The 13,952-nt window shown below is 29.7% G+C and overlaps 1 protein-coding gene across 1 annotated transcript in view; it reads left to right on the top strand.

The window, feature by feature from the left end:
* The window catches only part of LOC119679623 (protein vestigial), a 28,291-nt gene that overhangs the window by 556 nt on the left and 13,783 nt on the right, over positions 1-13,952 (top strand). The window contains exon 2 of the mRNA XM_038092082.1: positions 12,396-12,687. Within this exon, the coding sequence (XP_037948010.1) occupies positions 12,396-12,687 (292 nt within the window). The remainder of the gene's footprint in view (positions 1-12,395; positions 12,688-13,952) is intronic.

Raw genomic sequence — 13,952 nt, 5'->3', positions numbered from 1 at the left:
TATTGAGGCCTTGTCACATCCGTTTTACTCTGATGCCTGAACTGAAGATAAACTAAACCACAGATAAAACTGAACCAATGACAAACGACCTTTCCCGTTCACTATTAAAGCGTTCAGGGCGTCCAACACGTTAGATTACTGTTCAAGTCACCTTCTGTTTCCGATGTTATAGTATAGCTACACGTTACTGTTGAAGACACGTGTGTTATACCCTGTGAAACCTGGATATAGTCACTGTTAAAGCCCTGAATTTTGTTTACCTTGAATACTCATCTGTGTCCTATTACACCTTCAAACTATAAACCTCTCCAAACTGTTAGTTTTTGTGGTTGAAAAAGTGTTTCATGTACAATATATGGATTTACTTCACTCTAAATGTAATAGTTTTGATAATTAAGGTAACCATTATCCAGTCAGAAATAAACTATATCGTTCAAGATGATTTCTCCATGGTATAATGTTTTAAGTTGCAAAATTTCAACGTAAAAAATACCCATTTGATTCAAGTTTTTGGTCAACTGAATTTCATTTGCCTTAAAATGCAAATCTTTATGAAGTTTTGCAGGTCTAAAGTTAATGTTCTTGAGAATAACATTTAATTTATCGATTCTTATCTACGCTTCTGTTCACAATATCTACATTTTCAGTCGTACCTTTACGTTTTTGACGAGTTGGATTTTAAATATCACAAATATAACTATTTGACCCGACTTTTTTAATAGCATTATGAATAGTAAGCTCTGTAGGTTATTGCAAAAATATTCATTATAATTGTGTTTGTAATGAATTTAACTTAATATAATTTATTAATTAATATTTAATGTATTATAAAAGGTTTTTATAGTTCGATTTTATATTTTTTCAAATATATCAAACTTTACACTATGTGAATCAATATCGCCGACGGGTTATTATTTCATATACAGAAATAATGATTTCTCTGAGAGAATTGTAAATTATATATCATTTTCATGAACATTTAAAATCTAAAATGTTAGAATAATTTAATGATATGAAAATAATCTTAGATACTATTAGAAAAATATGTAATATGTACTATTTTCACAAAAAATATGTAAGAAGTCAATTAAATGTTTGCAAAAAATATGCTACATTTTATTTAAGTTTCTATACGTAATTATTTTTTTAAAATGTTTAGTATACAATAATAAGCAATTCTTGTATCAAAGTGATATAAAAAAAATGAAAAGTGGAGTGTCATAAGAAAGTCTATACAAGGGACTGATACTGCAATCATAAAGCCTTTAAAATCTCAAAAACAATTTATTTAAATAGTTGAAATTCTGACGTATAATTTCAATTTTGGATCAGTATATTTTGCAAACAGATAAATTAATTAACTATAATGACCATTATATTTTTTTTATTGGTAATTGCATCCATATAACTCTATATACTTACAAGTCTCCTTTTTCAAAGAATATTAATTCTTGCCACAGTGAAAAAAGTTTGTTATCAAATTATACCTTGTTTAAATCACATTACTCATGTGCCCAAACCACCAGTTATCTACTAACTAGAGCTTCGTCACTGTCAGAGTTCCATAACCATTTACATGGTTATAAAACCATACCCAAGGTGTATTACCTAATGACAATATCTGGACACGGTGAAGGCTAGTCGCTGGAGATACGCCAAAACAAAAAGATATATACTTAGCCCAACACACTATAATGTAGGTGATGGCGTAATTTACCCCCATACGTAAACTGATAAGTATATAATATATGAAATACATTGTTATATAAGATGAAGCAATAGGGATATAAATAAAATTGGAAATGTAAAAATAAACTATGTAAATAAACAACATTTAGATAATTATAATTAAATACTATTACATGGATCACATTATTCATGTGTCCAAACCTCCAGTTAAACGTAAGGTTATAGATCTTACCTTTATACCTTTAATTTAATGGTTACAAAGTCAAATTTCTATATTTCGATAAATATTGAAAAATGAGATTTTCTCCCTCATCTATGGTACTTGTTTGTTTCTTGAATTAAAAAAGACAACCCAAATTGAATGTTGAAAGAAAATATCAAATTTATATGAATAAAATTTATATACAAACCTCATGGCGTATAAGTAATGTTGAACCACTAAATTTTTGTTCTTAAAAAGAATATGAAAAAATTTTTTTGGTGGAGTTACTACTGTAGTAGAAAAGCGATAAATAATGGATTGAAAATTCTATCAAAGGAAATGTTTCTGTATAACAAGGTCTATTATACACAAAAAAAAAATAATTTATAAAATTTTTGAGATATAGTTTTCTATAAAAATTTACAAATATATAGAAGTATATTTGAATAAGGGATTCCAAAAAATACAATATACATAGTGGTCTTTGTCAGTCAGTCTCTTGCTCAGTATTAGAATTATACTAAACTAATAGTATGTTCAAGTCTCTCACTTTTACTATGTTTACTTGGTTTCATGTATTAAGAAGTCAAATTCTGAATTTAAGCAAATTAGTACAAAACGTCTGTATCTCGCTCAATATTGTATTGTAAATACACTCTCTCAGTTTGAATTATAAATATATTATCACTTTAACTTAATTTTGCATATATTATATAGTAATAATTGATATACCATAAGTCAATGAATGCAAAAATCAATTTTACTAAAACGTTAAATTAAAAATAGAAGGAAAGTAAAATTCCCCTAAAATGTGAAATTGTTCTGGTTTTCTAAACAAATTTTCAAACCAACTGGCAGTTTTCTTTGCCAATTTTAATTTTGGTGTTGCTGTCATAGCAATTATTACTTATTTATTTTATTTTAATATTATCTTTTATTTATAATTGAATAATATATATTGTACAATAAAAAAAATTAGTCCAAGAGTTAGATAACAATACTAAAAACCCGAAACAACAGCAATTCGGAAATAAAGAGCAACTTTACTAAAACGTCAAATTGAAAACAAAAGAAAAGAACAATTTTACAATAATTAAAATTGATTTCTAAACAATTTTTCAAGCCTAATGGCGCTTTTATTTCCCAATTTTCAATTTATTCTAGTGTTGGTATTGTTGTATAGCTGTTGTTTCTATATATAGGCTGTCTATAAGTCGCTTGCATCTTTCGCGCCGCAACGCTATGTCCATTATATCAGTAATGTTGCTTATACCTCTTCCTAGGGGGTGTGAAACGGTATTTATTTCATTTTACGTTGACTTTCTCCATTTTGTTTTTGGACGACTTCTTTCTCTGCTACCTTGCGGGTTGTATACTAACGCCTATTGACAAATTACGGTAGGAGCCTTTCGATCCATCCAAATTTTCTTTTGCGACATTTCTTTCAAGGTTGACATCTCTTACATTTGTTCTGGTCCAAAGGTATTAATTTGATATTCTGTTTGAATACGCAAACTTCTGCGCAGACAGCGGTTGATAAATACTCTCAACCATATAGAACAACTGAAAGAACGCATGCTTTAAAGATTATTATCTTTGTGCGTAACATATAGGTATTGGAGTTCCACACTTTACTAAGCCTTGTAAAAGCGCTCAGGGCTTTTTTGTACTATTTATCACTTCTTGCGCTGCACTTAATAAATTATATATATATATAATATGTTTTCGATGGCACTTGCAATCCAACAAATTATATACGGACTATAAAATATTTAGCATAAATAAAAATTCGAATATTTCCTTAGACACTGATAATGAGTACTTAGGAATACTCGAAACAGCGTTGTATGGTCGGCCAAATTTTAATAAATTAGTTAAATTTTTGTTGTTCCTCATTACTATTCGAACCATTCTAGAATTATAATTGTGTTAGATGTGAAGAATATATCATTAAGAGAGCAAGTCCACCTAGTAAAGAGTGCATTTGCAATATCTATTTTAATTAATGTAGTAAATATTGTTGACGTGAAATCAGATTTTTAATATTTCTTTTAAAAAGTTTTCTTTTGAATAACTAAGCTTCTTAAATATTCATATAATTACAAACATTTTTCAATAAAAAATTGACAATTTTTCTTCGTGTTTGATTTGAAAAATTTTGCAATAAGAAAAAAACAGCCAACAGAGAAATGTTCTCACGATTATTTAGGTAGAAAAACATAAACAATTGGCGAAGTCTCTCCACTTTTTCCACAAACAGAAAAAAAGAAACAAGAACAATAAAAATAACAACAATAATGTCGCTTTTTCTCAAAAGCATTCCACTGTTTCAAGTCCAAGTCCCAATTATACAAGGCCGGTCTTAGCAGTTCGCTTTGTGTGAGCGCTCATACTTATATATACTCGTACGAGTATAAGAGGACGTTGGCGAGGAATCGGCAGTAACAGCATGTAGATTGCGATTTGATTTTTCACTTTGCATTCATATTGAACAGATAAGCTTTGTAAATTGTTGTAGTAGTTAAATGCTAAAATCCATGTGCCCTTTAAGTTGAGACTTAGCCATTTCATGGAGCACATGGAGGGAAATACGAGTATATAAGTGGAGTGCGAGTGTTAAAGTTCGATTTCAGCTGTTTACCGATCGCAAGTAAGTTCTTTTAAAAACAAAGCGAATAAGAAAAAATTAACTTCAATCTGAAACAACAAAATGTCGCATCGGTTTGGTAATTTATTGTGGGTATCACCATTAAGATCATGTTTTATGTTACCAAATTTTGGCCTGTTTCAATTTGCGTATTAGTAACTTAGTAAAGAAAACCATAGCATTGCGTACGATCGTTGGTATCTTTTCTTGCCCGCGGTATGCTATCAAACGGTACATGCATAAAACAGAATATCTATACAGAATCATACCAAGCTTTAATGCAATAGTGATTTGTTTTGTTATTTATAAAGGACAACGCTTTGTCTCGACGGACAGTCATTATTACTGCTGTGTGAATCAAGTGTGAACTCAAACTGAGTTTCAAATCTAATGCTGGTAACCTTCTTATGTGTGTGTGCAACACCAAATGTGCAATATTCTCGGTAGATGCTGCGTTTTGGTGATTTATGTTAACCGAGCTTTCGACTTGGAAAAAATCAACACAAAAAGACTAATCGAAATTCAATCGATTCACCTAATAATTTAGAGTTTTTTTGTGCCTCCGCTGCTTTTGCACACAAACCTAAACAAAACGATGAAAAATTTTGGAATTCCACATCGGAGTGAATCTAAGTTTAATTTTAATTTGTGCAAGTATGTGTATGAAGTTCTGTAAAAGTATTGGAATGTAAGAAACATGATGGAGACGGCATTTAGTTGCATTGTTTGTGTAATTTACTTGCCGCATCGTCATCGTCATCAGTATCGGTATCGGCATCAGTATCGGAATCACCATCTTCAATATGCACAACAATAAAGTCAGCAGTACCAGCAGCCGCGTTAGCATCATCCACGCTTGCTACTGCACTTTTTGCATTTTTGATTTCGATTTCGCTCTGGTGTTCACTGTTCACTGTTCACTGTTCGGTGTACGGTGTTCGGTGTATGGAGTACGGTGTTTGGCTATGTGCTTTTATGATCGTGTCTTGCGATAAGAAGAACATTGATTATGTGCTTAAAACTACTGACAGATACATTCACTTGAATTATTTGTCTTTTCCTACACCAAAATTACAAATAAAGGAAAATATCATTGCTGAGAAAAATGTGCTTGGTCCCAACAATTACGGCTAAATTTTTAATTTTAAAAGTGACACACTCGAAACGAAATAGTATTTACAATGTTAAAACATTTTTTTTATAAGATTCTAGTATTTATAGATGTAGTGATCCATATAATTTTAGTAACTATGTTAGCTGTAAATTATGTTGTAAACTGTTAAACAATATTACGATATCACGATATTAGGTTAATTTTTTTAATTTTATTTGCTCACAAAATTTAAACTAAATAAGAATATATTTCTTATATAGCTGTCCAGTTCTAGTTAGAAGCGGAGCTAACTTAGGCACTTATACCTTTAGTTCTTTTACAAAAGTGTTCAACATCAAGATTAAATGCACTCTACACTTTATAAGGGTCTCAAAATGGTTCTATAATTAACTAACACAAAAGGTTACATGTTGAGTAGTAGTATCTCAATAAACCATATGTTCTAAGCGAGTAAGTTATTTAGAGTAATTGCGTCAATAGTCAAACCTATATAATTTATAAATTCTTGTAAATTTGAATTCGTGTAGTCTGAATTCCATTCAGTTTCCTAACGCATATAGTGAAAGAGTGAGTTGTCAACTTAAAACAAAATAAAAGAAATAACTTTAGCCGAGATAAACTTTAAGCAGGACTCATAAAAATAAGAATTAAAAGTCTCAGCAGAAGTTAATACAATTTCTTGAAATAAGAGAATTCAAATGTCGTTATAATTAAAAATGTTTCTATAAAACCCTTATACAAAAACTTTAAAAATAAAGTATTAAATTGTAAAAACTACAATTACTAAAAAATTGGATTTTTAGCAATTTGAATCTAATTTTGTTATGGCTTGTATGCTCCATACGTAAACTAAAGGTTGGAGTAATCACTATACTTGTTATTTCTTATACTGTGAGTATCGAAAACATTAATAGCTTTATAAGTTGTTTTTCAATGAATAATCTTTTTGTCATATGTTCATGTACATGTTGAGTCTTCTTCGAGTTAGTGCATCTGAGCACTTTTACTCTTTGATAGCTAGGGGGTTTTTGCAGAGTCCTACCTTTCTACCTGACTAATTTATTTATTCCTCAAAAGCTTTGTGATTATTCGATGACTGATCTAAAATCGGCGTACCGCCCCGTGCGACAGAGATTATTCTGAGATTAGATAGTGGTAAGTAGAGCAGCCTGTCAGTTTTTGCAAATAGCTTTAAAAGAATTAAGTTCTTTTCTGTGAAGCACATGAGCAATCTGTCAGTCATATTGGAAGACATAGATATTTTAAAAGTTAGAATATTTAGGAAATTAAGCCTAACCAAAAATCTAATGTGTGAGTGTCATCTACTTTTAAAGCAGAAATAAAATTTGTTTAATGGACGTTTTATATACTTATTGTTTTTTTTTTTGTTTCAGTCTTAAAAGTTTGCATTCTTTAGGCAATAAACATTTTCTTTCGTTAATATAATTTTATTTTTAATTATGGTATTTATACAATAATTTCGTTTTAATTTGTTCAAATGTCATAAAATGTTGACAGCATATCATTAAAAGTTCTATCTTATGGGCAAATGTAATTCACACTTAATGTCCTCTCTATACATATATATATTTATAAAGTCTTGTACAGTTTAGACGCCACCTTATATAGCTATAGAACTCTTGCGTCGAAAAAATAACATATAGCTCAGTCTGATTCAAATCAAAATCCGCCCAGGCCATGTCCGTTCTTACGTAAAAAAGTAAATTGTTTTTACTGGTTTTGTTCTGGATGATATCTCCGATAACAGGTCGACTTTCTTCAATTTTACGGAAGTAGAACGCAGTCGCACCTTCAGTATATGCACCTAAGGTATGTTCTGCAGATGGTATAATTTGTAGATAAATTGCTATTTAAACTTTTTTACTCTATACAAAAGTGAGCCTAATACTTTCATGATATAGACCTATATAATTGTTTTTACTGAAAATTCATTTTGAGTACAGGGTACTATATATAAATAAACGTTGTTTGGTTGTAAGTCTTTGGTGAACAAAATCGTAAAACATTACTAAGTAATAAGATAATTTTAGTTGCCAGTTTAATTATCTGATCGGAGTGCCATTATATTAAATGAAGTATCTACAATATAACACTCTAAATTTCAATTTATTTAATATATTTAAACATTAGACTCATAGTTTTGTTAACAAAGCATCTTTGAAATAATGAAAATCATCAGTGAAGAGTATTCATTGATAAACTGTCAAAATTATACAAAGATTAATTTAAGACAGGTTTTTAAAAACTGATTTAAAATTTATATAAAAACATTAACTGATATAAATCCCTTATATATACCATAGTAAGGCCCGAAACATTTTAAAGGGCTTTCAATCCTAAAAGCATTTCTTATATACTTCCAATGAATCTGATTTGTATTATATTGATCGAATCTAATTTAGTTTGATCGCATTTGAAGTAACAGTATATTTGCATATCAGTACAAGAAGGGCCACAAAATATAAATAGTATTGTTAGAAGCTGGGTTAAATTATGGTTTAACCCAGCTTTAATGGTGGTTTTTTTTCCTGTGACAAAGTTTATGAGTGTTATGCATGGTTTAAAATAGTCGTGACCATCGTAATCATCGCAGAATCCATTAAAACTGTATCTAATATAAATCTAAAGATTAACCAAAATATTGATAGAAATTTATGGAACTGGAACTGAAGACCTCAAAAATTTCAATTTTGAATATTTTGACCTAATATCATAAGTGAATAAAATGTTGATTTGCTTTAATGATAGTAATCCCATTGTTTTCAAAAAATTTATTGAGCTGAAAGAAGCTGTTAATAGACAATTTTATCTTGATGTTTTGAAACGTTTGGTGTATTCGTTGTATGTGGTTAGAATATCGAAGAAAGAACGAAGTGGATGAGACGAAAGATACGCCATCTTATCAATTGGCCTCTATAATCGATTTCTTGGTTTAAAATTTTAAATCAATAGATCCCAAAATTCACTTCATTCGGTAATATGAGTCTTTTACCTTTTTGGAAAAACTCATTTCGTCGATGAAGGGAAAACATATGAAATCAAAAGATCTTTTATGTTGATAGAAGGCCACTTCAGACGGAGTAGCTTCGTTTCTGTACGTCCAAATATTATGAAATTTTGACACTATATAAATGAAAGATTCAAAAAGTCGTATTTACTTTGGAAAGCATCTTTTACATTAATTTGTATGTCTATATTAATTTTTGATAAAGTTACTTGTACTAGCAGTGTTATGTTTAGATACTGATATGTAGAGAAATTTAATTGATATACTAATTATAACATAACTAACCTAAATACATAAAAAAATCAATTTGGCATGCTTCAACGTCTTAATTAATTGAGTTCCAATTGATTTTAATTACAATTTTTAATTAAAGCAAGCTTGTAACAAACAAGATTTTTACTATAACGAGTAATTACAAATAACAATTACTAAGAAATTTATAAAAATAGTTAGCTTTTCAGTACATAATTTATTTATATATTATTTGTTATTGGAAATGCGAAAATTTTTATTTTCTAAAGTTACTACAACCTGATGAATTACGAGTATTGTAAAAACATTCAGTAGTTTTGTTTACAGCTGCTCCATTAACTTCAATTGCTGGAGCTGGAACGAGATTTATACAGGTTTTGAGTTAAAGCAAAATAAATTCATTTAAATAAAGTCTTATGCTTGTTTCCTTTGTATAGTTTAAAATATACTAATTTTTGTTTAGTTTCAACTCAAATGCGCTTTAAATTTACTTAAATGCAACATTCAACATTCAAATGTTGCCAACATATTTTATTGCCGCTGCTAATGACACCGATGCGCAACAATCACCCCATTCACGTTATTTTGGAGAAGACGGTACACATGGTACGAGTATGTATTGAATGTGAGATATAGTTGCATTGCGAACCCCGCCACGGAACATAAATCAATACAGGCAGTCAGTAGTGCTATTATTTTAATGGATCGTGATGGTTAACCCATTATTACGTGCAGTAAAGTCTAAATATTTTTTGATTCGATGATGTTAATTTTAGCATCACAACTAAATGAGCCAGAGCGGCACACTTTAAGAATAGCGTCAAATCTCTAATGACATCGTTAGTGGTGGGTGACAATTCATATCTGTTCTTTTTGGTATGTATTTATTTTTCGTTCACTTTTAGGTCTTTACCATATACTCCATTTGTGTAGATAACGAGTTTTTCATCTGCTATTGAATATTGTTGCACATAAATTATCAATCGCAAGACTTAGTATGACGCTAATTCATTAAACCGAAAGATTATGGGGCGCTATTAGCATGTGACCCTAACACTCCAATACTCCAATATCCACAAATTTTAATAAATTTATTTATGTATATATTTAGATGCATTTACTTATCTTTAAATATACTCCTACTCACGTAACAACGTGTTATATTAGAGAAACAATAAATTTTAAGTTTTGGTTTGGGTTCAATTATTATAAATTATTATGGTGACATCTGAAACTTAACAAAATATTAACTGTAATTTTGTAGATAGTTTTCATATTAGTTTCATTTTACAAAGTCATTTTACGTGCATTATATCTACGGCAATATTGTTTATTATTGCATTGTATCTAATATTGCTTAATTCTTAGTATTGTTATCAGACTTCACAAAACATTATATTCAATTGCCGATAATTATTTAAAAATAAATAATTTTATGCTCCAATAAATAATTTAAATGGTTTTTTTTAATTGCTACACTTAATTATATTTAATGTTATATTCTGCCGGATAATATAAATCATTTTTGTTGTTAAATTTTCTATTGAATTTTCTGGTGTTAATTTAATATTAAAACTAAATTGTTAAGGTACGCTATATACTCTTATTAGGAAATTTTTCTTTTTTTAACTATTTCTCTTATATTAACAAAAATGAATTTTTTTGAAAACATTAGTAGCGTTTGTACAGATATAGTAAATTTGGATCCTTAAACAATTATTATTATTTAATAATAGGCTATGAATACACTCCGACCTAAAACAGCTTTTGTACGCCTAACGGCCCAACTAAAACAATTCTAGACCATTTATAAATCTAGTTATTGCTGTGGGCATGATTTTACGTATATGATTTAGGAGTAAGATCCAAGGTAGTCAAGTCTAAGTCTTGCCGCCGCTGGGCAGTTGCATAAAATATGTTCTATGTTCTATATAGAATATATATTCTTCTATATCCACCTATATTCTTCATGTTGTAATTGAGTCTACAGTGTCCTGTAACAAGTTCTGTGTAGATTTTAATATTGTTTCTGCAAAGTTTAAAGATAGTGTTAACTTGGAAGTGTTCAGAATCAACGAATCTTCTGGACTACCGCATGCTTGTTTGGGCTCTCCAGTGTTCAAGTAGATTTTGTTTCTCCTGTTCACATAATAAGTCATTTCTTTAAACAATGCAAATATGATTGCTTTAAACTTAAAGGAAAGTTGAAAATGTATTTGTATCTGGAAAAATTTAATCTGGATCTGTTTGATTATATAGTTGTTCTTAATACACCTTCTGTGAACAAGGTCTTCTGTAAACAAATCAATGATATCCCAACCGCAGCAATATCATTGGTATGTTAATGTAACAAATATTAGTTCCACCTTTAATTATCTTTTTATTATTAGAGTACACTATGTAACATCCCTTACCAATATCTACGTTTTTTTTATATTTTTTGGTAACAAATCAGATATATGATTGGTAACATACAAGCGAGAAGGACATGGGTGCACGTATATGTTGCAATTGCTCTAATTGAAGTTTTAAAGATTTTTTAATTTACATTTTTTGGAAGACGAATTCATTTGTTCTGATGTTTGAGAAAAAAAAATATTAGCATCTATTATTCATTCAAGTATTCCCAATTAAACCACTTCCAGATAATAATTTGATTTTATCGAAACTTTTATACTCATAGGAGCCAACTATCATATTGACAATTGACCTTATTATAGATATTACTTTACTTCAATACTTGATTAATTTCCATTGAAAATTGGTTTAAAAAGTTTTTGCTTTGAAAGAAAACCATACTCGTAAAAAAAAAAATCTTTTCTTATCTATGCCCATTTTAGGTAAAACTCTGTATATCTATTGCGCAAGATTTAGTAAATTTAGTAAAAATCTTAAGTTAGTATTCATAGTGGATTAAAAATTTAAAGCCCACTGTTTCTGCTCACAGAGGAAGAATGGATTCTCTGTGTATCACTGAACGATTGGCTGCCCTCTACAAATTGGTCTGAAATCGAAACCTGTAATCTGATTAAAGCCTTTTAAAAGAATCTGTCAATGAACTGATGAAATTTATTTTTCAATTATGAAAAAATGATCACAGAATTCTGATTGGAATAATTCTATGGCATAACATGGTTAGGCACCACATAGTCATCACGGATATCATACAAATCCCACATGCCAATCTCATCCCGGAGATATGGACATAACAGAGCAACGCGCCTGTTGTTGCTCAGCATTAAACATGAAAGAACTATATAGTGATTGTTGGGTTAAGATATTCTAAATAATAATATCCATGCTTTTTGTTTATCCAATATTTTTAGATCTATTGAACGAACTGAGAAATTTGAGGTAGGGTAACAAATTAATCTGTTTTAATTTTAAATCATAAATCATTATTATACGCTCTATTCATTTCCTTATGTATTTATAACTAATGTATAAATTTTATATTTTGCAGTTCAATCAAGATTTGTATTCCTCTTCTGGTGTTCAACTGGCGAGTGCTTCAAGTGCAGGCTCTCATTCGCCATGTAGTCCAATTTTACCGCCTACGGTTAGTGCAGCCGTTGTAGCTGTTGCTGCACAAACAAATCAAACACCCGCATCAACGAATTTAACACTTGTTGGCAATGGAGCAGGCAGTAGCGGCGGTACTGCAGCTCTAGTGCATGGCAATCTAAATAATGCTTTACATAGCAGAACACATACCAAAGAAGAGGATCTAGTGGGACCAAGAAACGATGCTGAAGGTAAATCTTATATTGTTTATGTTATATATATATTATATAATATAATTATATATATATATATTATATAATACGCATAGCATAACTAAAATCCTTGTTATCAATATGATTTAATTTATAAAACCAATAAAAAATTTATTTTTGGTGTTTTTGAAAATATAATGGCTTTTTTTGTTAATTTTTTTGTGTTAGCCAAACACTTTCTTACGTATTATGACTATAGCTTGTTAGATTTACAATAAGTATGAGAGAGGGTCTAGACGTATTAGGGTCATGTTATGTAGAGCGTCTCAGGCACGGTAAAATTGGTAAATTGGCTCTTTCGGGTTATGTCAAAAGTGCGTGTTGTGTAGACTGTCACATCAGTATTGCCAATTTCGTATTTTCACAATGTTTCGGTACTTTTTGGTTGTGTCTTAAATTAAAAGGAAATGTAGATATGCTCACTTCCAATTTGCCACCAAAAGTAAACAGCCTCATAGAGGCTGTAATAATGTTAATTTATTATTATATTATCTTATAATAATTGTTAACAGTATTTACAAAATTTATACGCCTTACCTTCAAATCTGAAAGTGTAATATGTAATATTAGATTATGAGCGAATTCCGAAATTTATTACTAAACAACACTGCTTTGCCTTAGTGCCGAGATACGGAATTTAAACCGATATATTGTTCAATGTAATAATTTACATCGAAAACAACAACAATTTTACTTGTACCGTGCCCGAGATATTTTGAATAACATAATCCTTAGTTGAACAAGTCTTTTACTAATAAAGTAATGGAATAATACATATACTTTATATCCCAACAAAGTTTCTCTCGCAGTCCGTCACAGTATTCTCAATTGTAAAATAAAACTAACAATGACAATGGCAGTTTAAGTCTTGGAGCTATTTCCTACAATCAAATTTATATCAAAAGTCATATTCAAGATCATTTGTATTTTTGCAGAATATATATAATTTAAGAAATTTAAACTACGTGAGAATTATATCGGACAGTCATAAAGAATGTGACTAGAAGTTTTCGCTGCCTTTAAACAAAGCTGTTATTATTTGTTTTGAGACAGACCCAACATGCTGAGATAATAAAAATAGTAGTGACCTGTAATATAATCTGGAACACAGCCTCAATTCTGTTCTAATGAGAATGGCGCTTTACCATAGTTCTTAGGATGAATCAGCTTCTTAGTCTTGCTCTTATTTAAAGTGTTATTCCAATAATAACTTTTTTAATGGAAATCTATTATCGTATTTATAT

Source organism: Teleopsis dalmanni, chromosome 2 (assembly GCF_002237135.1).
Source record: "Teleopsis dalmanni isolate 2A chromosome 2, ASM223713v2, whole genome shotgun sequence".
Classification (NCBI taxonomy): domain Eukaryota; kingdom Metazoa; phylum Arthropoda; class Insecta; order Diptera; family Diopsidae; genus Teleopsis; species Teleopsis dalmanni.
This window is presented reverse-complemented; position numbering and strand designations above follow the sequence as displayed.